The following is a 23,489-nucleotide window of genomic DNA, read 5'->3' on the forward strand; positions in this document are numbered from 1 at the left end:
CCCCGTAAAAAAATTCGGGATTTCGTGTAGTGGTTCTGCCGCTGACTACGGACGTTGTAGTCCGTCGTTCGATTCTCGCACCGTGTTTTTTTTGTGTGTGTGTCTGTGTGTGTGGCCGCGTGGTTAGCGTTTTGTAACAGCATAAAAATTCACGCGGTGAGAGCATCAGTCTTGGTTTTTTTTACTCAAGCGGCCGAACCCCTCCCGCTCACTGGAGCCAAGGCCGACGTAGCCATCGCCAGTTACGCCCGATCTCCTGTAATTATTACCAGTGATTATTAATTAACAGTGACTCTGGCTAGTCAGTGAGCGGAAGCGGTTTGGGCGGTTAGGTAATAATCAAGACCGACTGCTCTCGCTGAAATATTGTGAAGCGGGCGTCGGGTGGCGGCTTGCAGATCCGTTCGGATAGAGCTAGAGTTAGTCCGACCATCTGTAATTATTACTACTGAATAATAATTATTAGTGATTATGGCTAGTCAGTAAGTGGTAGCGCTTTGGCCGGTTGGGTGAAAATGAAGAGAGACTGCTCTCAACGCGAGTTGTGTTTCCTCTGGACGGAACTTTAGTGACAGCTGCCGTTCCGTCTGGACGGAACGCTAGACACAGCCTTTCCGAAAGAAGCGCCAGGCAGCTCGTGCTCCAGGCAGCTCGTGCGAAAGACTGACAGGCAAAACACGTGTAGTGCACGAACAGAGTGTAATATTGAGGGGGCCCCGTCACTGTATTGATTCTTTTAAAGTGACGGGGCCCCGTCACTGTAGTGCATATTTTAAAGCGACGGGCCCCGTCACTGTAGTCAGCACCGTGAAAAAAAAATTTCTTGAATGTGCTTGCTGTCCGCCTCGATAGTTGAAGGTGGCAGCTTCAATTTCACTTTCACAGCGAAGCTGACTAACTAGTGACAGTTGGGGAGGAGTGGGGTACCCTCACGCTATGGTTGACAACCTTCGAGTCCATTTCAATTCGATTTAGTTATTCCTACTTCTCCTTGTTTTCCCGAGCTTTTAAATACTTCTCCTACTTCTCGTTTTCCCGAATAATAAAATATTGCCTTAAGAACATTGTCAATCGTTTAAACCGAGGGACGTTTAATGTAATTCTTGACAACCTAAGCGTTGCCCTAGGAGCTCAGATATTTGCGCACACAGTTTCTGTCAGAAATTTCCATTTATAGCGATTGACAAAGAAATTCATTGCGCTGACGACCCATTCCATAAAGCTACTGGATTATTTGAATCGCATATGGGTGATTGATATCGACTCAATATTTCTCGCACAGATGATTCAGTTTTTAAGCACTACCTGAAGTGTTGCACTTTCCAATACACAATCCCGAGTGATCTTCTTAAAATGATTGTGCAGAACATATTGCTTCCATTGCTGTTATGTTTATACGTTCCTCTCCCGGTAGCAAACTAGCGGACTGAATACTGAGTGAGTGAGTAAGTGAGTGAGTGATTCAGTGAGTGAGTGGGTGAGTGGGTGAGTGAGTGAGTGAGTGAGTGAGTGAGTGAGTGAGTGAGTGAGTGAGTGAGTGAGTGAGTGAGTGAGTGAGTGAGTGAGTGAGTGAGTGAGTGAGTGAGTGAGTGAGTGAGTGAGTGAGTGAGTGAGTGAGTCAGTCAGTCAGTCAGTCAGTCAGTCAGTCAGTCAGTCAGTGAGCGAGTGAGTGACTTAGTGAGGGAGTTAGCAAGCAGGCAGACCTAACCTTGCGAGATGGGCCGGCAATTGCTTCGTCCGAGTGACGTCTTTTAAAACTATTGGTGACAAATCACAAAGAGTCACAGAGGTTTGTGTACTTCAAAAAGTTCAGGGGAAGAGGCTAGATGTCTCTCCTAGGGATCGTGCCCTTTTGCGAATAGGATATCGCGCCAAAAGAGGAATGCGGGAAGGCTTTCCTTCAGAGTTCTTTAAATAATGCTGGGTGCTCCATAGCATGCAATGGAGCACATCTTTTGACATCTGTTCTTAATTAAAGCTGCTTGGGATCCACTATTGTTTAGAAGTTGAAATCTTTATCCATCGTGTCGATGGAAAGAGAACTAGTCTCACATGACTCATTTCCCTTATCGGATGGCGGCCACAGACGCCTTGGCCCTACTTAGCCCCCCCGCCCACCTACACCATGGCTAGCAGACCCAGTGGGAAAGGCCAGCGGCCACGCATCCTGCAGTGGAACTGCAACGGCCTAGGCCGTCGCAGCGCGGAGCTGACTGAGCACCTGTTGCGGGAGTCTTTCGACGTGCTGGCACTGCAGGAAGTGTACATCTATAGCGACACGCCGCGTCTGCCGGGCTACGTGTGCCATCTCAGCGCCACGAGCTGCCGCCTGAGGTCTTGCAGCAGCACACCGTGCCGCGACGCCAGCCACCCACCGGGAAAGTCGCGGGCAGCGGTCTATGTGCGCGCCACCCTCAACAGTGCTCCTGTTGACCTGGCCCCAGTTGCTGACGGTCCAATGGAGTGTGCCGCTGTGACAGTACGCATGGGGACAACGGACACTACCGTGGCCAGCGTCTACATCCGGCCGCAGAAACCATGGGACGCCGTGGCGCTGTGCCGGCTGCGCGCAAACCTGGGCTCGGACGCTGTACTGTGCGGCGACTTCAATGCACATCACCCTGCCTGGGGGAGTCATCGAGCCACCCGAAGGGGACGAGAGCTGTTAGACGCCATCACCACCTGTGGACTGCACGTGGCCAACACCGGCAGCCCTACTTTCGTCCGCCCATGTCGTCGCAGTGGCACGGTCCAGCAGTCATGCATCGACCTAACCCTGGTGACGCAGCGGTGCGCCTATTCCTGGGAGACCGCCGCCAGCACGTGGGGTTCTGACCACTACCCCATACTGGTCACCCCCGGGAACCACCGCAAGCGAGCCGACACAAGGGCTTACGCAGTCACTAGCTGGGTCGACTTCCGCAAGGAAATGACCAAATGCACCGAGGATCCTGAAGTCGACTTTCTCGCAGCAGTCGTGCGGAGCGCCGACAAGGCAACGGTACGGGGAGAGGTACCTCTCTGCACGCCACTCCCGGACATGCAGCTGCTACGGCTTCGGGCCCGCCGCAACCAGCTACAGAGGAAGGCTTTGCGAAGCAAGTGCCCAGAGGATTGGACGGAGTACCGGCGGGCGGACGCCCAATGCCGCCGACGGGCACGGCAGCGTCGCAGGCAGGGCTGGGAGTCGCTGTGTTCGTCCATGGACTCTCGTAAGGACCCGGGCAGAGCCTGGCGTATCTTTAAGGCTCTGCTGGGGCCTACCACCACCAGCCGGCGTCCCCTGCATGCGGTCGCCATATCTCTGGGAATCACAGAAGGGGCCCTGGCGGAGCTGTTCGCCGACCAGTTTGCCAAGGCCGCTCAAACCCCGCCTCCAGTTCCTGCGGCCTCACCCGACGCGGAGCCAGCCGCCCCACACGACCAAAAAGTGGTGTCCCTCTGTTCCACGGACATCACGCTCCGTGAGCTGCAGGCCGCCCTGAATCGATGCTCCAAGCGGCGGAGCGCTCCTGGTATGGACGGGGTTACGTACCAGATGCTGCGGAACCTGGACGTGACTCAGTTAGAGCCGCTTCTGCGACTGTTCAATCGGGTCTGGCGGACTGGTGTCCTCCCTCCACCCTGGCTCGTGGGGCTCATCTCGCCAATTCTCAAGGTCGGCAAACCCCCGACGGAGCCAGAGTCCTACCGTCCCGTGTCCCTGACGTCGGCTGCTGGGAAGGTCATGGAGAGTGCAGCCCTTGCCCGTCTCGAGTGGATTGCCGACCACAGCGGCGTCTTCCGGGAGCAGCAAAGCGGCTTCAGGCGGCACCGCTGCACGGCTGACTCCCTGGGGGACGTCATCTCCATGCTGGAACAGGCCCGCCATGACAAGGAGGTGGCCTTCCTGCTCCTGCTGGACATGCGGTCGGCATTCGACACGGTTGCCCACGGGGCCATCCTGGAGGCCCTGGACGGCATGGGCGTTGTGGGGCGCCTAGGAGGCTACATCCGGGCGTTCCTGCGTGACCGGACCCTGCGGGTGAAGGTAGGCCGGGCGACCAGCAGTCCTCGAGACGTCCGCTCCGGGGTGCCCCAGGGAAGCGTGCTGAGCCCGTTTCTTTTCAACTTGGTGCTGGCTCCTCTCCCCGACTGCATCCCTCCAGGCTTGCGACACCCAGTAGAGGTGGCGGTGTATGCTGACGACGTGGCACTCTGGACCCATGGCCCCACCAAAGACTGCCATATAGTCAAGGCGTGCCTCCAGGAGGCTCTGGGCGCAGTTGCGGTCTTCCTCGAGAGCCGTGGCCTGCAGCTCTCGGAGGCCAAAACGCAGGCCCTTATGCTGCACCCGGGAGGATGGAGGGCTCGACAGGCAACACCGCCCATCACACTCAACGGGCGACCTCTTCCCTGGCGGCTGACCGTGAAGTACCTGGGGCTGCTCATTGACTGCCGGCTCACATGGCTGCCCGCTGTCAAGGCCCTCCGGGCACGCAGCGCACAGGTGCTCCAAGGGGTGCGGCAGCTTTTGTCACGAGGCAATGGTTGCTCACACCAAGTGGCGCAGCGCGTGTTCCACGGCATGGCCTCCGCAGCTGTGCTGTACGCGCTTCCACTCGCCTACCTGGGACCACGACGCTGGCAGGAGCTGGAGATCGACCAACGCCGCGCCATCCGACTCTGCCTGGGCCTCCCCTCCACGTCGCCGGTTGCGGGAACTTACACCGAGGCGGGAACCTGGCCCATCGAGATGCGGGCCTTGCAGACGGGGCTGCGGCACATCCAGCGTCTGCTGGCCGTACGTGACGGGGCTCCGCTCCTGCAGAGGTTCCGTAGCCGGCCCAACTCGCACATGGGAGCGCTGCTCACTATCTTCGAGGAGGGCATCGAGGTTCTGAACCGACCCTGTCTGGAGCCGCCACAACCAGACACCGGGGAGGCCCTGCAGATCACCACGACCCTCCGCGGGGTCCGCAACAAGCGGACCACACCACCCCAGGCCATCCGCCAAGAGGCGGCCGTCCTGCTGCAGGACAAGCTGAGCAGCTACCTGCATCTCTTCACGGACGGCTCCGTCAAGCACAGCACGTGCGAGGGGGCGGCTGCGTGCGTGGTGCCTGAGCTGGGAGCCAGCCGGAGCTGCCGCCTGCCCTTCCCCACTTCCTCCACACGGGCGGAGCTGGCAGCGCTGCACCTGGCCGCCGACCTCCTCCTCGAAAGGGGGCCCCATAACCACCCCGGGGCGGTCATCCTCACGGACTCCAGGACTGCCCTGCTGCGGCTGCACGCGGCCGATCAACCCACCAACAGCAGCGGCTACCCGGAGCGCTCCCTTGCAATCAAGCTGCGCACTGTGGCCTCCCGAGGCTGCGACCTGCGGCTCCACTGGCTGCCGGGCCACAGTGGCATCCGGGGCAACGAAGACGCCGACGCCCGCGCCAGGGAGGCCCACCAGGAGGGCACCCCAGTCTCCGAAGACGTCACCGCGTTCGACGAGGCCCGCACTGCCCTGGCCCGCATGGTGCAGACGATGCACCCCGACCCTCGGGTCGTGAGCGGCCTGGCGCCCAGACCGTTGCCCGCACGCATCAGCAGGGACGCCCGCTGCCTGCTTCTCCGCATGCGGCTGAACTGCTGCAATGTGGCGGAGCGTCTGCACCGACACGGCCGCAAGGACTCCCCTACATGTGCGGACTGTTCCGAACTGGAGACGCTCGAGCACCTACTCTGCTTCTGCCCCCACCACGCAGGCCCGAGAGCAGAGCTCCACCGAGCGCTCCAGCGTCGAGGCCTTCCTAGCGCCGACATGGAGGACCTTCTGTTCCCGAAGGGACCTGCGGCAACCAAACGGGAAGTGTTCACTCGTCTGCTTCACTTCCTGAAGACGACCGGCCTCACGCAGCGGCTGTAGCCCGGAGTGCAGTGATTGACTGGTGTGCCCGGACTGACAGCGTTCTAGGACTGACAGCTCTCTTTATACCTTTCTCTCTCTCTCTCTCTCTCTCTTTCTACCTTATCCTATCACTCCCCCTCTACTTCCCTTCCCCTGCACTGGGTTGTATGCAGGTGAGCTCCCTGCCGAGCTCAAAATATCCCCAGTGAATTTCCTTTCATTTTCCCGTCGCGAACCACAACCCCCCCCCCCTTATCGTATACAGAATGTAACTATTTCTTGAAAAGTGAAACCACTGTGAATCTAGGTACATTTTATAATCGCTGTAGCACGGGACACAAAAGAACATGCTTGGGAGGAACACGCGACTTCCAGCAGAGTTTTCTCAGGCGAAAGCTTTCTTAGCGGGACCCTTGGCGTTCTGTCAAAAAACTAACGCATTTCCTCATAGTCGGGTTGGTCAACGAAAAGCTTTCATAAGGTCGCTGGACACGTGGCGCGTGCACGCGTGAAAGTGGGATTGCATTGTATCGAAACGGTTAATTTAAATTTCGAAAAAGAGACGCTTCCAGATAATACAGTATACACGCATCGATCGTGAAGAACGAGTGAAATAGTAAGCCTTTACCGCATAAACCAGGCATCGGTATACATTCAGATTATTCCTAGAAGCGTTCACGAAGTGCGCGAAAATTCGTCGCATGGCATGGTTCTTCGTTAACGAGATGGGTCTCTGGAGGTTCAATGATCGATTTGATGCACAGAAAAAAAACCTGAAGCATAACAGAGAAAAGGAGAAGCCGCACTCATATGCTATCTATATTGAGAGACGTTGGCTGAACCAGAGTCCTTCAATGCTTTTCTGGTCATGAAACTCCGGCTCCCGCTTCATACAAAAACCAAAGTTGCCGCTAGGGTCACCGCTGTCAGCGAGGGGGCATTTCATGCCTGCCCCACCCGCGCGCAAGCATTCTGCCGAAGCTGGTACCCGTTCGAGGCAGTTGTTGATAGCTCATAAAATATTCTGCTATCATTCATATTTAGCTTGACGTACAATGTGGTTCCTGCACTCGCGTGTGAAAAGGTTTTCTTCGCTTACCTTTGCATATTATCACTGCTTTGATGGAGCCAGTCGTGCCGCAGCAATTATCAATGTACCTGTTGCTGCGACAGTTCTTTCATCTCGTGCAGGGCAGCGTTAAATTGTGCTTTGTTTAGGCGAAGGTTATCTCGTTGGTTTTGCGACTTTGGCGAAGCCTCAGATTTAGAAAATCGCAAATATTATACGCGCAGTGAGCACCTGCGGCGACGGTGATCGCGCGAGTTATATGCAATCCGACCGTCTACGCCGCCGGTGTTCCCCGCGGCTGCGGTACCGAAACTAAAGCTCAAGCAGAATCATTCAGTTGATGATAGCGCATAGAATATTCTGCTATTACTCATATTTAGCCTGACGTACAATGTGGCTGCTGCACTCGCGTGTGAAAGTTTTCTTCGCTTACCTTTGCACGATATCAACGCTTTGATGGAGCTAGTCGTGCCGCAGCAGTTAAGAATTTACGTGTTGTTGCAACAGTTATTTCATCTCGTGCAAGGCAGCGTAAAATTGTGCTTTGTTTAAGCGAAGGTTATCTAGTTGGGCTTGCGACTCTGGCGAAGCCTCACATTTAGAAATTCGCAAATATGATACGCGCAGTGAGCCCCCGCGGCGACGCCGATCGCGCTATGCAATCCGACCGTCTACGCCGCCGATGATCGCCGCTGCGGCGGTAACGAAGCTAAAGCTATAAATTTCGTGTGTTTAGTTTGTTACAGTTGACCTCATTCCTGTGCGCTCATTACATAGAGCTTCAGCAAAGCTTCAAAGTGCGAGCAATGAAGCTTTTGTCGCATTCATACATGCACATCTCTAGGATTCTAACCAAGTTTAAGTTCGAGTTCACAGCTACCTTGTGTTCGTTTTCATGGAACTTCAACAGGGTAATAAAACTTGCTGTTGGGCTAGTTGGTTCAACAGAGTAACGTTACATAGGCACAGAACGAGGATAAGTGCGTCTCGCGCAATATTGTGCAGCCACTCAAGGTCGTTCGGGAAGCTCCAATTTCCGAATGAGTTGCTTTCGCAGAAATGTCCCACCCTCCAAGCCAAATCCAACTACCACTTAGATGTTGCATGCTTCAGTTTAACAGGGCGTTTTGCTATGATCGACTATACTCGCAAGGCATAGCTATGAAGATACTTGACCGGGGATGCTTGACCTACTGAAATGAAGCAGTGCTTCAAAGTCTCTAAAAAAGCACATCTGTTTATTAGCATGATGCTGCTGCTCCACCACTGGTTTATTCAGCTAACTACTTCACATTGGTCAAAATACACTACATGTTGTCAAGCTAACGAGTTAATAATGCCACGAAGGGAATATTTCAATACATATCTTCATGTCCTTATTGATGATGGAGTGTTCCTAAAACAATACGGTTTATAGCAGAAAACATTTTCACACAATAAGCTATAAAAGCATAAACAACAGACAGCGCCGCGATGTCACGTACTCAAGGGCAACTTTAAGTTCTGAAAGGAAGGAGCGAACTTGTGTTGCGCAATAAGCTGGAAAGCATAAGCGTCGAAGAAACAGCCAGCAAAGTGACTTACACAGACGAGTGTTAGCGAATTGAATGCCTCAAAGTTTGCTATGCATTCTTTTGTGTGGAAATGCTTTTCTTTCGAGAAACATTTGTACAGACCGAGAACATTGCTAATGAGATAGGAAGTCTGGGTCAGTGACGGCAAGGTTACATCTTTTATTTATTAAACAAAACTGCCGAGCGTTGCTTACGACAGAAAAAGTAAATTAGCGCTCAGCTCGTAACACAAGATCAGACAGCAGGATGCAGTCATGCACTAGTAACAAAACAAACAATTCCAAGGCACGCATCGCAGCAAATGTTCTTGAACATGGCAATCTTGCACAACAAACCTAATGTAAACGAACTAAGAATGCAAAGTATATAAAGGCACTGAAAAACTACGTACAAGGCCGACACATGAAGGTAACAAAACTACTAAAAACCACGCAAACTTTTCAACCAAAATGAAAAAGTACGAAGGAAAATTGGCGTTTGACACATCAGTGAATAAACACAGGGAAAGATTTTTTTGCGAAAGCAAACTAGGTGACAAAATAAGGTGCATGAATACGCTGGAACACTTAAAAACAGTAAACTACAAAGGCACTTTACAAAGAGGGAAAATAAACTGTACAAGGCCCGCACAAGGATACAGACACCTACAGGAAAATAATGTGAGTTGTTATGAAGTGGAACTAAAAATAATATGGTTGAGATACTAGAGAACAAAATTTAAAAAAAATGCATTTATACAATTAGGTATCACAGAAAAACGCAGTAAAATGCTGCACCTTTGCATTCCTGAATCCATTCAGGAAGCAATTCAGCTAATCACTTTCTGGCCGCCACCAGCTGGGCATGATGCACGCTTACTCGCCCGTGCAAGCTTATTCCTTTCCCTCGTAAAGAAGTGCAGACGACACCTGAGAAAAAAGTGCACAACTTCTGCCGTGGTGCCTACATAGTGGGACCCACAACCCATAGCAGCTGCTGAAGTACGCTCCTCCAGCAACACTCTCTCCACAATGTTCATGTAAACGTCCGTACAAGCCACTCTACTAAGAGTGAGTTCTTCGACGTAGCTTTCCACAATCTGCAGAAGACTGAGCAGTCGGCTTGACGGCACCTGCAGGAAACCTCTTGACTTTGCAAGTATTAAGTCGCTTGCTTGCCGAGATGAGCCCTTCAGAGTGTCCACACAGCTAAGGCAGCTCATGGTGAGGAACTTCTTTGTCACATAGCCCGCGAGGTAGTCGAGTAGGCACTCTTTGGGCGACAGCACTTGGCTCGAAGCAGATGCAGCTTTTATGCTCCCTGGTGGCTCCAACAAGACATCGTCGAAGAGTACTGCCAGGGCATCAACCTGAAATGCATATTTCATGTTGCCATGTTTCAGCATTGTTTTCTAAAGCATGTATATAATATAAATCTGGTCTGATTGGTCATTCATAACAAAGATTTCGCAAACTAACTACTGAAAAAAGAACACATAAACCAACAACTGATTTCCACCTTTGTTCTCTTTTGTCCCTAAATAGAAAAATAATTGGTGTTCTACCTGACTGTTGGCAGTCGGTTCCTTTTCAAAAAGGCCCTGGAGCTTCAGCAGGAGTTGTGGCCCATCACCATCAACAGAAGCACGCTTAGGTGGTCGCACCAGGTTGTTCACCGAAAGCATACGGTAAATGAACAAGAAGTGTTGCACAGTAGGCTGCCCTCCATCACCAGCTACGTGCCTTACTATGCCCAAGAAGCGCTGAAAGAAGAAAGCAATTTGTACCAAACGCAAAAGCTTGAGATGTAAATATGGTTACCTCCAAGGGATCTTGTCCGAAGTTACCCACGAGCACGTAGCGGAAACCAGAGCCAAGGAGCATCTCAACTAGTGCAACTGTGCTGTGGAGCGTTATTCTAAGTGCTGCACAGGTTGCCTTGCTCAAGAAACACGCTCGCCTCGCTACAGGCAACGACTCGATGTACTTCTGCCACTCGTCCAGCCAAGTTATATTCTCCTTCAATGTCTGAAATTCAGTAACAATATCAGCATAGGTAAAAATAGTGCCATTATTATAATAATAATATCAGTCACTTACAGCCATGTGTTCAGCTTCATTGTACATCAAATGCTCTGGTTTGCGAGAATTGAGGCTGTAGCCTCTTCAGACCCAAGAATGCGGAAATAGAAAAATCTTTCGGAACACACTTTTATTCGATTCAATATCCATAGAAATAAACGCAAAAAAATTACAGTAGCAAAAAAGCAAACGAAAGTAATAGAATTTGATGGTACCCAATTGGGTACTCTGGGTTTCAGTGCATGTGGAATGCAAGAGGCAATATTTTAGAAATTCTACAATGCTTCGAAAATGCTACAAAAATGCTACAACACACTTTCATTTGGTTCATTGTCCATAGAAATAAGTGCAAAAAAATTACAAAAGCCGAAAAGCAAACGAAAGTTATAAAATTTGATGGTACCCATTTGGGTACTCTGGGTCTTCTTACCCGATGGACGCATTCGAGCGCTCGCGCCGCTGAAAGCCATTTTCGCCGCCTCGCTCTTCAGAGATTCCTGGACACATCGCGCCACCTAGGGGGGCTTAGTGAAAGCAAGGCCTGCTTTTGGCGGGGAGACAACTTTTGACACGCTAGTTTTGAATGGGGGAAAGCTATTGCCTTTATGGTTGTGGTACCCATTTGGGTACCCCGGGACTGAGGAGGGTAGAATACCTTGTTCATGCGTCTTGTAAAGCGTGAAGTTGCTGCCGAGTGACGAAGCTTCTCGCACGCCTCTTGTGTATTGTAAAACTCCATGGCCGAAGCAGTGCTTTTGCTAAACAACTGTAAAACACACAGAATAATTTTAAGCCACCATGCTTCCCTTTTTTCAGTGACAAAAATAATTATACAGATATGCTCCAAGGTGTAAATTAGTTGAGTTTCTTGCCTGGACACTAAGTCGGACACTCATTTTCTGGAATGCATTTGGAGCAACGTCCGTTTTCGTCAGCTTGGGCATTGCACGCAGCCCAGCTTGCTCCATTTCATACTCCAGTAGGCCAGAGTAGTGGCAGTGAAAAACGTCTTGGCTTTCGGGCAGCTGTAACAATAACAAATGTCACGAAAAAAGACAATGTAGAGCACAATTAGTGCAGATGCAAACACTTCTTACCAGAAACTTGCCAACCTTCTGCAGATTGTTCCGTACGCATTTGAATACGTGAGGAGGATCTATTACCACATGGACAGATCTCGTTGGATCACAGGGGTGTTGGAAAGTGGTCTTTACAGCGTTCATGTCACCGCTGATACCTGGAGAGAAATTACGCTTGGCAGCCCCATTACACGGAAATGAAAAATAAAAAATACAACTCAGAACTGCAAGCACATTACTTAAATATTTAACCAGAGACCTCTGAGCAGACAAATTTGTTTTGGAATTGTCACATGTGATGACATCCACCACAACGCAAGCATTGGCAAGGTGCACAATGCACTGAAGCAGCAGTTTCGCCACTATTGAGCCTGGTGCTGCACCAGACGCACAAAAGCTTCCCACCGTCTGCGACCAGCCACCAAGAAAAGGCCGGAACAAGAACACGAGCACATGGTCACCATCTTTCTCACGGTCTGCTGGTCTCATGTGCTCAGAAAAGTCCACTTTCCCAAAAAGGGACATGTCGGACTCTCTGATGTGCAGACTTTTCCGCACACTCATTTCATCAAACATTAGTACACCTGCGAAAATATTTTCGTTATTTATGCGGCTTATTTGAAAATAGAACCAGGGTAAGTTAATTCCCAAAGGAGTCTAACCTCGGCGTTCTCTTTCAGGGACTCCTTGAAGTTTTTCACGCAAGACTGCAAATAAACCTGCATCAAAGCCGAAATCGGCCTTGAGGCTTCGCAGCTAGCCATGCAGCGTGCGAGGGGTGGGAAGGGGAAGGTAGCCGTTTTCTTGTAGGAAAGCGTAGACAGCAGTCGACTTAACCTTAATAAGCAAACAGTCATATATCCACTCCTTCTTGTACCTAGGGGAGAAGTAGAGCATGTGTTGTGCATTCAAATGCTGGTAAACAAGCAAGTGCAGTTCTAACGGCTAGCTAGATACCTAAATATATTGTCACGAAGACAAGGACGATGCAGTTGTGTTGAATGAGGAACACGTTTATTGGAGCGAACTTGTGCTCCCCTAACAACTCAAAAGAATACAGAGGCGGCGAAGCAGCGGTCAACAAAGTGACTTGCACAGGCGAGTGTCGTCGAATCGAATGCCCCGGCGTCTGCACTGCAGGCCTTTTATCTTTCGGCGCGCGTGGTTCTCGAAACGTCGATTCGCATCGAGAACATAGTAGATCCAAGAAGATCATTCTGGGCCGTTCACGTTAGATCGGAACGCTCTCCCCATCACAACAGATAACGCATGCGGCACAGAAAGAAAGAATGGAACACGCGCTTCCCTTGGCGCAGAGATAACGCAGACCGGCGCAGCCGGGCGGTAAAAGCAAAACACAAATAAGCAAACCCAATGTATGGTTCGCGGCATTACCCCCCCTCTAAGAGTGCATCGACCCGATGCTAACATAAGCGACAGTCCGAACAAATGAAAATAAAAGTTCGTCATCGTCCGTAGAAAGGTTTTAGGCGAACCACGTGGACGACTTCAGGCCGCCTGCGTTGTCGTGATGTGCTGGAGTCACCATCATGGATCACTTCGTAGGTAAGTTGGCCAACACGTCGTAGAATCTGGTAGGGTCCGAAATAGCGTCGCAGGAGCTTCTCACTGAGTCCGCGTCGTCGAATGGGAGACCAAACCCACACACGATCCCCTGGTTGGTACTCGGCGTCTCGGCGTCGGAGGTTGTAGCGGCCCGCATCCACCAGCTGCTGGTCCGTTATACGAACTCGAGCGAGCTGGCGGGCCACCTCCGCACGTTGAAGATATCCGTGGACGTCGGCGTTGAGGTCGTCGTCTTCTACGTGCGGAAGCATGGCGTCGAGCATCGTAGTCGGCCTTCTACCGTAGACAAGCTCGAACGGCGTCAGCTGCGTCGTCTCCTGGATAGCCGTGTTGTACGCAAACGTGACATACGGGAGCACGTCGTCCCAAGTCTTATGTTCAACGTCAACGTACATTGACAGCATATCTGCGATTGTCTTGTTCAGACGTTCTGTTAGTCCGTTCGTTTGGGGGTGGTACGCCGTCGTTCTTCGGTGATCCGTGTTGCTGTAGCGTAACACTCCTTGCATCAGCTCCGCAGTAAATGCCGTTCCGCGGTCTGTGATTAGGAATTCCGGGGCTCCATGTCGCAGCACAACTTGGCTTATAAAGAACTTCGCCACTTCTTGTGCAGTCCCCCTCGGAAGAGCGGCGGTCTCTGCGTAGCGCGTCATGTAGTCTGTTGCTACGACAATCCACTTGTTCTGTGATCGTGACATAGGGAACGGGCCTAAAAGGTCCATTCCAATCTGTTGAAATGGTCTCGATGGGACGGCGATCGGGTGCAGAAGTCCGGCGGGTCTTGTCGGCGGCGTTTTTCGTCGCTGGCAGTCACGGCAGCTCCGGACGTAGTGGGTTACGTCAGAGGTAAGGCCGGGCCAGTAGTACCTCGCCTTGATTTTTCCAATAGTGCGGGCTGTGCCCAGATGTCCGGAAGACGGGTCGTCGTGGCACGCTTCCGAAATTTCGTCACGAAGGTCCGCGGGGATGACGAGAAGGTAATTCGCTCTTGTTCCGGGGCTAAAATTCTTCTTCACAAGAACGGAGTTTCTCAGGCTGAATGCTGGTAAGCTGCGTTTGAAGGTCCTAGGAACGGCAACGTTGCATCCCTCGAGGTACTCGATTATGACGCCTAAGTCGGGGTCGGCACGCTGCTGGGCGGCTAGGTCGCTCTCCGTCACGAACCCGAAGAACGCGCTGTCTTCATCAGAGTCTTGTGGTGGTGGGTCGACGGGGGCGCGGGACAGGCAGTCGGCGTCGGAGTGCTTCCTGCCGGATTTATAAACGACTGTAACGTCGAACTCCTGCAGGCGCAAGCTCCACCGCCCAAGACGGCCAGAGGGGTCCTTCAAATTTGCGAGCCAACACAGCGCATGGTGGTCTGTTACAACCTTGAATGGCCTTCCATACACGTATGGGCGAAATTTTGAAATCGCCCATATAATAGCCAGGCACTCTTTCTCAGAGGCAGAATAGTTTTTCTCCTCCTTCGACAGACCACGGCTGGCATAGGCGATTACCCTTTCGCAGCCGCTTTGCTTTTGGACAAGGACGGCACCCAAGCCTATATCACTGGCGTCCGTGTGCATTTCCGTTTCGGCATTTTCGTCGAAATGAGCGAGCACGGGCGGCCTTTGCAGGCGTTTTTGCAGTTCGGAGATTGCTTTTTCTTGGTCGTTTTCCCAGCTGAAAGGGGTGCTGTCTTTCGTCAAGCGCGTGAGTGGCTCTGCAATGCGTGCGAAGTTTGCGACGAAGCGCCGGTAGTATGCGCACAGCCCGAGAAATCTTCGCACGCCCTTCTTGTCTTTCGGCCTAGGGAAGTTCGCGATAGCTGAAGTTTTTGCCGGGTCAGGTAGGACTCCCGCGGCGTTGATGACGTGGCCCAAGAACTTGAGTTCCTCGTATGCGAAACGGCACTTTTCAGGCTTCAGCGTCAACCCCGACGTACGAATGGCCTCGAGTACAGACTCCAACCTTGCAAGGTGTTCGTCGAAAGTCCGGGCGAATACCACTACGTCGTCGAGGTATACGAGGCAGGTGTGCCACTTAAGGCCAGCTAGCACAGTGTCCATGACTCTTTGAAACGTCGCTGGTGCTGTGCACAGCCCAAACGGCATCACCTTGAACTCGTATAGGCCGTCTGGGGTTATAAATGCAGTCTTCTCTCGGTCTCTCTCGTCCACTTCAATTTGCCAGTAGCCGGTCTTCAGGTCCATCGATGAGAAGTACTTCGCGTGGCAGAGGTGGTCGAGGGCGTCGTCGATTCGGGGGAGGGGGTACACGTCCTTTTTCGTGATTTTGTTCAGTCGCCGGTAGTCAACGCAAAACCTTAATGTGCCGTCTTTTTTCTTTACGAGTACGACGGGCGCAGCCCAGGGGCTTTTCGATGGCTGTATAATGTCATCGCTCAGCATGTCGTCGACTTGAGTCAAGATGGCTTCCCGTTCGTGTGAAGAGACGCGGTACGGTGACTGTCGGGTAGGTCGGGCTCCATCTTCGGTTATTATTCGGTGCTTTGCTAGAGGGGTCTGACGTAGTTTTGCGCTCGACGAAAAACATTCGCTATAGCGACGCAGCAAAGCCAATAATTTTTTCCGTTGTTCTTGCGGTAGCGCCGGATTCACGTCGAATGGCTGCGGGAGCTTGAATGTTTCTACGGGTGTGCGTTCAAAGTCGGCGACTGCGATCACATCACTTGCTTCTTGCGTTTCTTCGAGGAACGCAATTGCAGCTCCCTTGTTTAAATGCTGGTACTCTCCGGTGAAATTAGTGACCAAAACGTGAGATTGGCGTTGCTTAAAGTGCGCAATGCCTCTTGCGACGGAGACACCGCGGTCGAGAAGCAACCTTCGATCACTCTCTACGATAGCGTCGATGTCAGAAGCAGCATCCTCACAGTAGACGGCGATCATCAAGCTTGCGCGGGGTGGCAGGGTGATGTGATCGTCGGCGATCCTGACAGCAGCACGGTGATCGGGGTTCGGCTGCGGCGTCGACTTGGTCTGCAAATCAATTATTGCGCCATTGTCCGTCAAAAAGTCCATTCCGAGAATCACGTCGCGGGAGCAGTTAGGCAGAACGACGAACGCCGCAGGGTACGTTGTGCCGTCTATGGTGACGCGCGATGTGCACGTTCCACTTGGCGTCACGAGGTGGCCTCCTGCTGTGCGTATGTGCGGACCGTCCCATCTGGTCATAACTTTCTTCAGTTTAGACGCAAATTGTCCGCTCATTACCGAATAGTCAGCTCCCGTGTCTACGAGGGCGACTACGTCAAAGCCGTCGATGGACACCTTGACGTCAGATGCAGTCGTCCTCGAGTTCCGGGTTCGTCGGGGCGTCGTATCTCTGCTTGTACGTGTTGATGGTCGGGCACTGTGCATCGTCGTTGTCGTCGTCTTCTCAACGGACGTCTCGGTCAGGTCGGGTACGCGTCGCGCCGTGTAGCTGTCGTCGTGTTCGGGAGTCTCGTAAGGGTTAGGTCGGGTCGTCGGGATGAGGGCATGTCGTGAATCACTGTCTTTAGCGCGTCCTTGCGTCGTTGGAGGGTTTCTAGTTTTTCGCCGTAGAGCAACTTCACCTTCAGAAGTTGCCGCCTTCAGTTTCCCCCGCGTGGGCTGGGGGACCTTCCACGGGCGAAGTCAGCGTTGCTACGGCGGTTCGGTGATTGGTAGGGGTAGGGCGACGGCGAACGGTTGAAACGCGCTGGGCCACGGCTGGTTTCAGATAGATACTCGTCGATCTCACGTGGTCGTTGGCCAGGGAGAGGGCGAGGTGCGTCGACGGAGAAACCACGCAGTCCGAGTCTCTTGTATGGGCAGCGACGGTAAATGTGGTCGGCCTCTCCGCAGTGGTAGCACAGAGGACGGTTATCGGGAGTTCGCCATACGTCCGTCTTCCTCGGCGTCTGGTTTCGGGCTACCGGGGGTCGGGCGGGTGACAGTGGGCGGCGGTACGGCGGGGCCTCTTCACGGCGTGTTGGAGCAGGGCGGGGTCGACGAACAGCCGCGGAGTATGTCATAGCTTGTGGCTCTCGGGGTACCTCGGATGGCGTAGAAGTTCCCAACGCTTGTTGCACTTCTTCTCTAATCACGTCGGTGAGGGAAGCGACTTGGGGCTGCGGCGGCGTTGGGAGAAGTTTCCGCAGCTCCTCTCTCACTATTGCGCGGATAGTCTCGCGTAGGCTGTCGGCCGGGATCCGCGTGCTGCCAAAGTCGTTCGCATTGGCCGCGCCAACAAAGTTGCGGTCATACTGCTTAGCACGCATTTCGAGGGCTTTCTCAATGGTGCTGGCTTCGGTCACGAATTCGGCGACGGTTTTGGGCGGATTTCGGATAAGTCCAGCAAACAGTTCCTCCTTCACGCCGCGCATTAAGAAGCGCAACTTCTTTTCTTCCGTCATTTCGGGGTCCGCGCGGCGAAATAGCTGCTTCATCTCCTCAACGAAGATCACGACACCTTCGTTGGGGTGTTGCGTGCGCGTTTCCAACAAAAGGGCGGCTCTTTCTTTCCGCACGACGGTAGTGAAGGTCTTAGTAAACTCGCTTTTGAACTGAGCCCAGTTTGTCAAGGAGCTCTCGTGGTTCTCGAACCAAGTGCGAGCCGAATCTTCCAAGTAAAAGAAAACGTGCCGGAACGTTTCTGCGTCGTCCCACCTGTTGAATTTCCGGACGCGCTCCAGTTTCTCCAACCATTCTTCTGGGTCTTCTGCGGGGGCTCCTCGGAACGATGGCGGTTCCCGGGGCTGCTGCAGGACGATTGGCGACGTTGATTCTTGCACCATGGTGTTGGTTGCAGCGTTCCTTTTCTTGGGCCCTTCTGGCATCAAACCGAACTCGGGCGGTAAATCTTGCAGGCGGGGGCTGGCTCTTGTTGGACTGGCTTGGTGGCTTTTCGAGGTTGTAGTGGGCATGAAGGGTGCGTACCCCGCACCTCCACCAGATGTCACGAAGACAAGGACGATGCAGTTGTGTTGAATGAGGAACACGTTTATTGGAGCAAACTTGTGCTCCCCTAACAACTCAAAAGAATACAGAGGCGGCGAAGCAGCGGTCAACAAAGTGACTTGCACAGGCGAGTGTCGTCGAATCGAATGCCCCGGCGTCCGCACTGCAGGCCTTTTATCTTTCGGCGCGCGTGGTTCTCGAAACGTCGATTCGCATCGAGAACATAGTAGATCCAAGAAGATCATTCTGGGCCGTTCACGTTAGATCGGAACGCTCTCCCCATCACAACAGATAACGCATGCGGCACAGAAAGAAAGAATGGAACACGCGCTTCCCTTGGCGCAGAGATAACGCAGACCGGCGCAGCCGGGCGGTAAAAGCAAAACACAAATAAGCAAACCCAATGTATGGTTCGCGGCAATATATGTGGGTGCGGAAAAGCATGCGGCATCACTCATTAACAATTTAAGCTTTAAAACGCAAGCCAACAAAAATAAACAAAAAATGAACTTCTGCCAGCCTAAAAAATGCTGCCACACAAGTATTAATTATTTTTCTACTCTCCATCACAGTACATGTCATGCTGCACGCATAGTGCAGGTATACGATGACATCACTGACGACATGCAAATGGTTAGCTGCATGCGCTTGCCGCAGAATATGCAAGAGGCCACCAACCGAAACATTAACTACAAAGCCGTGCAAACAACAGAAGCATTAATTAAAGGGTTTCTTTCTTATGTAACCACATAGTATCGGGCATTCTCACATGATAGAAAACATTTTTTCTTCACGTCATTTCAGAATGCTGAAATGAGTGCAAACACAATACGAATCCTAATTAAATGCACTTTTCTTGTTATTGAAGCATGCACATTCCCCAGAAAAAAGGGACGTGCATGCCAAGAGGACGTAGAATATTGCATATGCCCCTTTAGTATTCTGAGCTGACTGGGCCAATGCACTGGACCAGTTTTGTAATCTTTCGCCATATCCGTGTTCTCCAAATCATAATAACCACATACACAAGAAGAGGCCATTATGATCAATACAACACTTGCGCACATGTCAGTAGCTTACCTTACAGCAGTCGGAGACTTCGCGTTGGCTTTCATCAGGCACTGATCAAAGATCAACTTTTCGCGAGCAGACAGCTTCTGCGTGTCAGTATGCTGCCTTTTATTCCTGCTTGCTAACGCGGCCATTTTGCGAGCTTCATTTGGCTCTGGCGGAGTCGCTGCGTCGTGCTCCGAAGCTGGCCCTTCACTGCCAGAAACTCAGAAATGGGGCAGACGACCTCTTTTTGTTTGGCAGGCTGTCTTTGCGAATACACCAATACCCACTGCCGCATCTACAGGAGGATGAAACGTAATTATATAGCGCTTGAGGCTCCTGGGAGCTTCAAACTCGGTCCAAACGAGCAGAATCGCCACGAAAAACTGTTTAGCTTATCTGCAGCGCTAGTCACTGCTGTTTGGGATGCTTCCGTGCTTGAACACGGCAGAATTTCTTCTGTGATGGCATCAGGCGACGACAAACGACGTCTCATTGTTGCTGGCTGGACCCTCATTGAACGGGATCGCGGCTTCGGCTTGCTCAAATACGCCGGCAGCACGTCGAAGCGCCTTGGAACGGCGTCGGGCCGCAGCCTGGGTTTCTCACGCCGCAAGGAGACGACGTGTCCTTTCAGCAAAAAAGTGTCGTTCCAAACAACGTCCACAGTGTCAAAATGTTTTTCGCAGACACGGACATGCTGCGAGTCAAAAGAAAAGCCGCCGGCTTCCTGTCGCAGTATGGCACGTTTCCACTGCTCGCGCTTATCGGCGTCACTTGGCAAGCAAAACAACGAGTCATGATTGGACTTGCGCAAAACAAACGGGGACGAGGAAGGAACGACAAGGACGAGCGCACTCTAACAACTGGTTTTATTTTCTTAGAAGAAAGACATATATACCCCACAGACCTGCGTACAACATCTCAGTAAAAGCTTTACAGCGCACACACATCACATACGTAGATCAGCGTCTACAAAAAAGGCGACAGCAGCGTCAATTCCTTATCTAACAAGGCCACAGAAGGGTGGCTGATGCACTTGTCTTTGTGCTGTGAGATTAAAAACGCTTCCACAATCTCTCTTGAATTTTGTTTAGGATGCGAAAACAACACCGAAGTTTCCTCTAAGATAGGTGCGCAATCACTTCTTTTACATTTTTTACAATGCGTGGCCAAGTGTGTGTAAGGCTTTCCTTTTAAACTTGAAGCATGTTCTCTTAATCTTATATTAAGGCACCTTCCGGTTTGTCCAACATACACGTGCCCACATAGCAAGGGTATCCTATAAACCACGTTTTTTACACATTCAACAAATGGAAGCTTGTGTTTGACATTGCATACATGGTTGTATTTGTCTTTTCCTTGATATTTATGTTTTACCCTTTAACACACACTTCCTGTTTTGTTTTTTGCCGAGAAAACCACTTTCACATCATAGTTCTCTGCCACCTTTTTTATCCTGTGCGAAAGGCCATGTACATACGGAATAACGGTCACTTTGGATCGTTGTGCGCATTCTTCAGGTATAACTTCCTGTACGTGTTTCAGCTTTCTTAGTAGCCTCTCACAGGAAGCCTGGAACACATGTAAAGGATAGCCGGATTCCCGCAAACGTGACACCTTTAGTCCAAAGGCCTCAATTACCGAGTGAAAGCACGATTTAAACAAAGCGGACCTGAAGCACGCTACCACTAAGCCATTCCTAACAAGCCTAGAATGATCAGATGAAAAGCTTAGAAGAGGCTTTCCGGTCCTTGGCGAATATACCCAGCACACATGACCTGGTTCAAACTTCAACAGAAACATCAAGAAACAGTACATCAAGAATGTGTGCTTGGTATATTCGCCAAGGACCGGAAAGCCTCTTCTAAGCTTTTCATCTGATCATTCTAGGCTTGTTAGGAATGGCTTAGTGGTAGCGTGCTTTAGGTCCACTTTGTTTAAATCGTGCTTTCACTCGGTAAATGAGGCCTTTGGACTACAGGTGTCACGTTTGCGGGAAGCCGGCTATCCTTTACATGTGTTGCAGGCTTCGTATGAGAGGCTACTAAGAAAGCTGAAACACGTATAGGAAGTTAGACCTGAAGAATGCGCACAACGATCCAAAGTGACCGTTATTCCGTATGTACATGGCCTTTCGCACCGTCTAAAAAAGGTGGCAGAGAACTATGATGTGAAAGTGGTTTTCTCGGCAAAAAAACAAAATAGGAACTGTGTGTTCAAGGGTAAAACAGAAATATGAAGGAAAAGACAAATACAACCATGTATGCAATGCCAATCACAAGCTCCCATTTGTTGAATGTGTAAAAAACGTGGTTTATAGGATACCCTTGCTATGTGGGCACGTGTATGTTGGACAAACCGGAAGGTGCCTGAATATAAGATTAAGAGAACATGCTTCAAGTTTAAAAGGAAAGCCTTACACACACTTGGCCACGCATTGTAAAAAATGTAACAGAAGTGATTGCGCACCTTAGAGGAAACTTCGGTGTTGTTTTCGCATCCTAAACAAAATTCAAGAGAGATTGTGGAAGCGTTTTTAATCTCACAGCACAAAGACAAGTGCATCAGCCACCCTTCTGTGGCCTTGTTAGATAAGGAATTGACGCTGCTGTCGCCTTTTTTGTAGACGCTGATCGACGTATGTGATGTGTGTGTGCTGTAAAGCTTTTACTGAGATGTTGTACGCAGGTCTGTGGGGTATATATGTCTTTCTTCTAAGAAAATAAAACCAGTTGTTAGAGTGCGCTCGTCCTTGTCGTTCCTTCCTCGTCCCCGTTTGTTTTGCACAAGTCCAATAATGAATCGTTTCCAACTAGGCCGGCTTGCTGTGATGCAAAACAACGAGACCTTTTCGCTCGTACCTCTGTAGCCGGAGCGGCCTCCCGATACGCAACAAGTCTTGGGCATTTCCGCCCAGTGTCCTCGAGCAATATCACCAAAGGCGTCACATCAACTGGTAACTTAAAACTCAGAAAACAACACGCCGATGCTACCGGATTCCGTGGGAGTGCAGCTTCGCCGACGCAGCGCGCAGGTTTCGTCTGTCCCCCACTATGCACTCAGCGCCGCCCCGCGGCGGCTTCGGCGACATAGCAAACTGCTCCCATAGCGTTACGGCGGAGTTTCGTGACCAGAAAAGCATTGAAAGACTGGCTGAACTGAAACAATTCGTTTTAATTAACTGATTTTCATAACAACGGTTTCTTGCGTGGCCCATCGGGGAACGCTCTTCTTGCTCTCTGACGCGGCGGTGCACGTGCGCGGCTTCCGCTCGCCTGCTCGCATTACATGATTGCACCTGGAGCAGCTCGGTGGCGCCATCCAGCGGAAGTGCTGCGTACACATTTTACACGCGAGCGCTTTAATCTGAGATTCAGGAACCCTACTTCTTGTTTTGCACAGTGCCAGGGAAGAGACGCTGACACAGCCGCAGCCTTATTCACGCCATTGCGAAACACATCGAAGAAGCTTGATCTGCGCACAACCTGTGTATTTTTGTATGCTGGAGTGCACCTGCACGTGCAGAAATGGTGAGGGAATGTTTATTTAAATGTTCAAAGGTTGTGTAGGCCACTCGCGTGGCCGTTCCGCTTCAACCCGCTTTTGTGGGATAGCCTGGGCAGGCTGTCTGAGCGACAAGCGTTGCGGAAACTACACGTCCGCGCGGCTCCATTCGTAGCGTAGTTCTCTAGGCGCCACTCCGTGTGAACGCAGACGCCACCGGGCAAGCCCTACCCTAGCGGTTTCCTTCTTGCTGGGGAATCAGCAGGGTTAGCTGGAGTGAAAAGCTCAGGCGCGGACGCCAGACAAAGCAACAACGACGTGTTTTTCCTTTCGGCACCATGAAAGCTGCGTCCACCTAAAAACGCATCCTGCGCGCGACCCCTTTGATGCCGCCTTGTAAACGGACCTCCGCCGCGACTGGGGGACGGTAAGCTGTTTGTCACCGTGGGCGCTTTTTAGTTTGGAATGAGCCTGGCGGAGGGCGCGGGAGAAGGGGCGGTCCGAAGATCTGGTCCCGCTTGCGCACGGCGGAAGGAGGAGAGGAACCCCTGAAGGAGCGCGGAAAAAACAGTGGACGCGGCAGAAGGGTTGAGGACTCAAAAGCGAGAGGTCCACCCAGACTCGCCTCCGTCGTAGATTAGGAATCTAGACGAGAAGCTTCAACGTGCTTCCACTGTCAGTGACGACTGAACCACGACCCCACCGACCAACAACGAACTACTGGCTGCTGTAACTGTTGTGCGGCACCGACGGGAGC

General features: G+C 51.7%; 1 protein-coding gene and 1 pseudogene across 1 annotated transcript; both read right to left on the reverse strand.

Annotated features, from left to right (window-relative positions):
• Positions 1–9,329: 9,329 nt before the first annotated feature.
• Positions 9,330–11,477, reverse strand: LOC144165838 (uncharacterized). Its single transcript, XM_077695610.1, has 5 exons — positions 11,454–11,477; positions 11,220–11,347; positions 10,600–10,654; positions 10,321–10,527; positions 9,330–9,869 (listed from the first exon to the last, which is right to left on the reverse strand). The coding sequence occupies exons 1-5, from the start codon at positions 11,475–11,477 to the stop codon at positions 9,330–9,332; spliced, it is 954 nt and encodes a 317-aa protein (XP_077551736.1).
• Positions 11,478–11,512: 35 nt separating this feature from the next.
• Positions 11,513–22,135, reverse strand: LOC144165839 (uncharacterized; annotated as a pseudogene).
• Positions 22,136–23,489: the final 1,354 nt, after the last annotated feature.

This window comes from Haemaphysalis longicornis, unplaced genomic scaffold (assembly GCF_048455015.1).
Source record: "Haemaphysalis longicornis isolate Haplotype H1 unplaced genomic scaffold, Haemaphysalis longicornis Haplotype H1 scaffold_15, whole genome shotgun sequence".
Taxonomy (NCBI): Eukaryota; Metazoa; Arthropoda; class Arachnida; order Ixodida; family Ixodidae; genus Haemaphysalis; species Haemaphysalis longicornis.

Bases quoted from the DNA above. Each gene is read 5' to 3' on its own strand.
- LOC144165838 (XM_077695610.1), bottom strand. From the start codon at position 11,477: ATGAGTGTCCGACTTAGTGTCCAG. The intron at 10,655-11,219 runs GTCCCGGGGTAC...AAGAGGCTACAG, and splicing joins AAGGTATTCTACCCTCCTCA to CCTCAATTCTCGCAAACCAG. The intron at 10,528-10,599 runs GTAAGTGACTGA...ACTGAATTTCAG, and splicing joins ATGAAGCTGAACACATGGCT to ACATTGAAGGAGAATATAAC.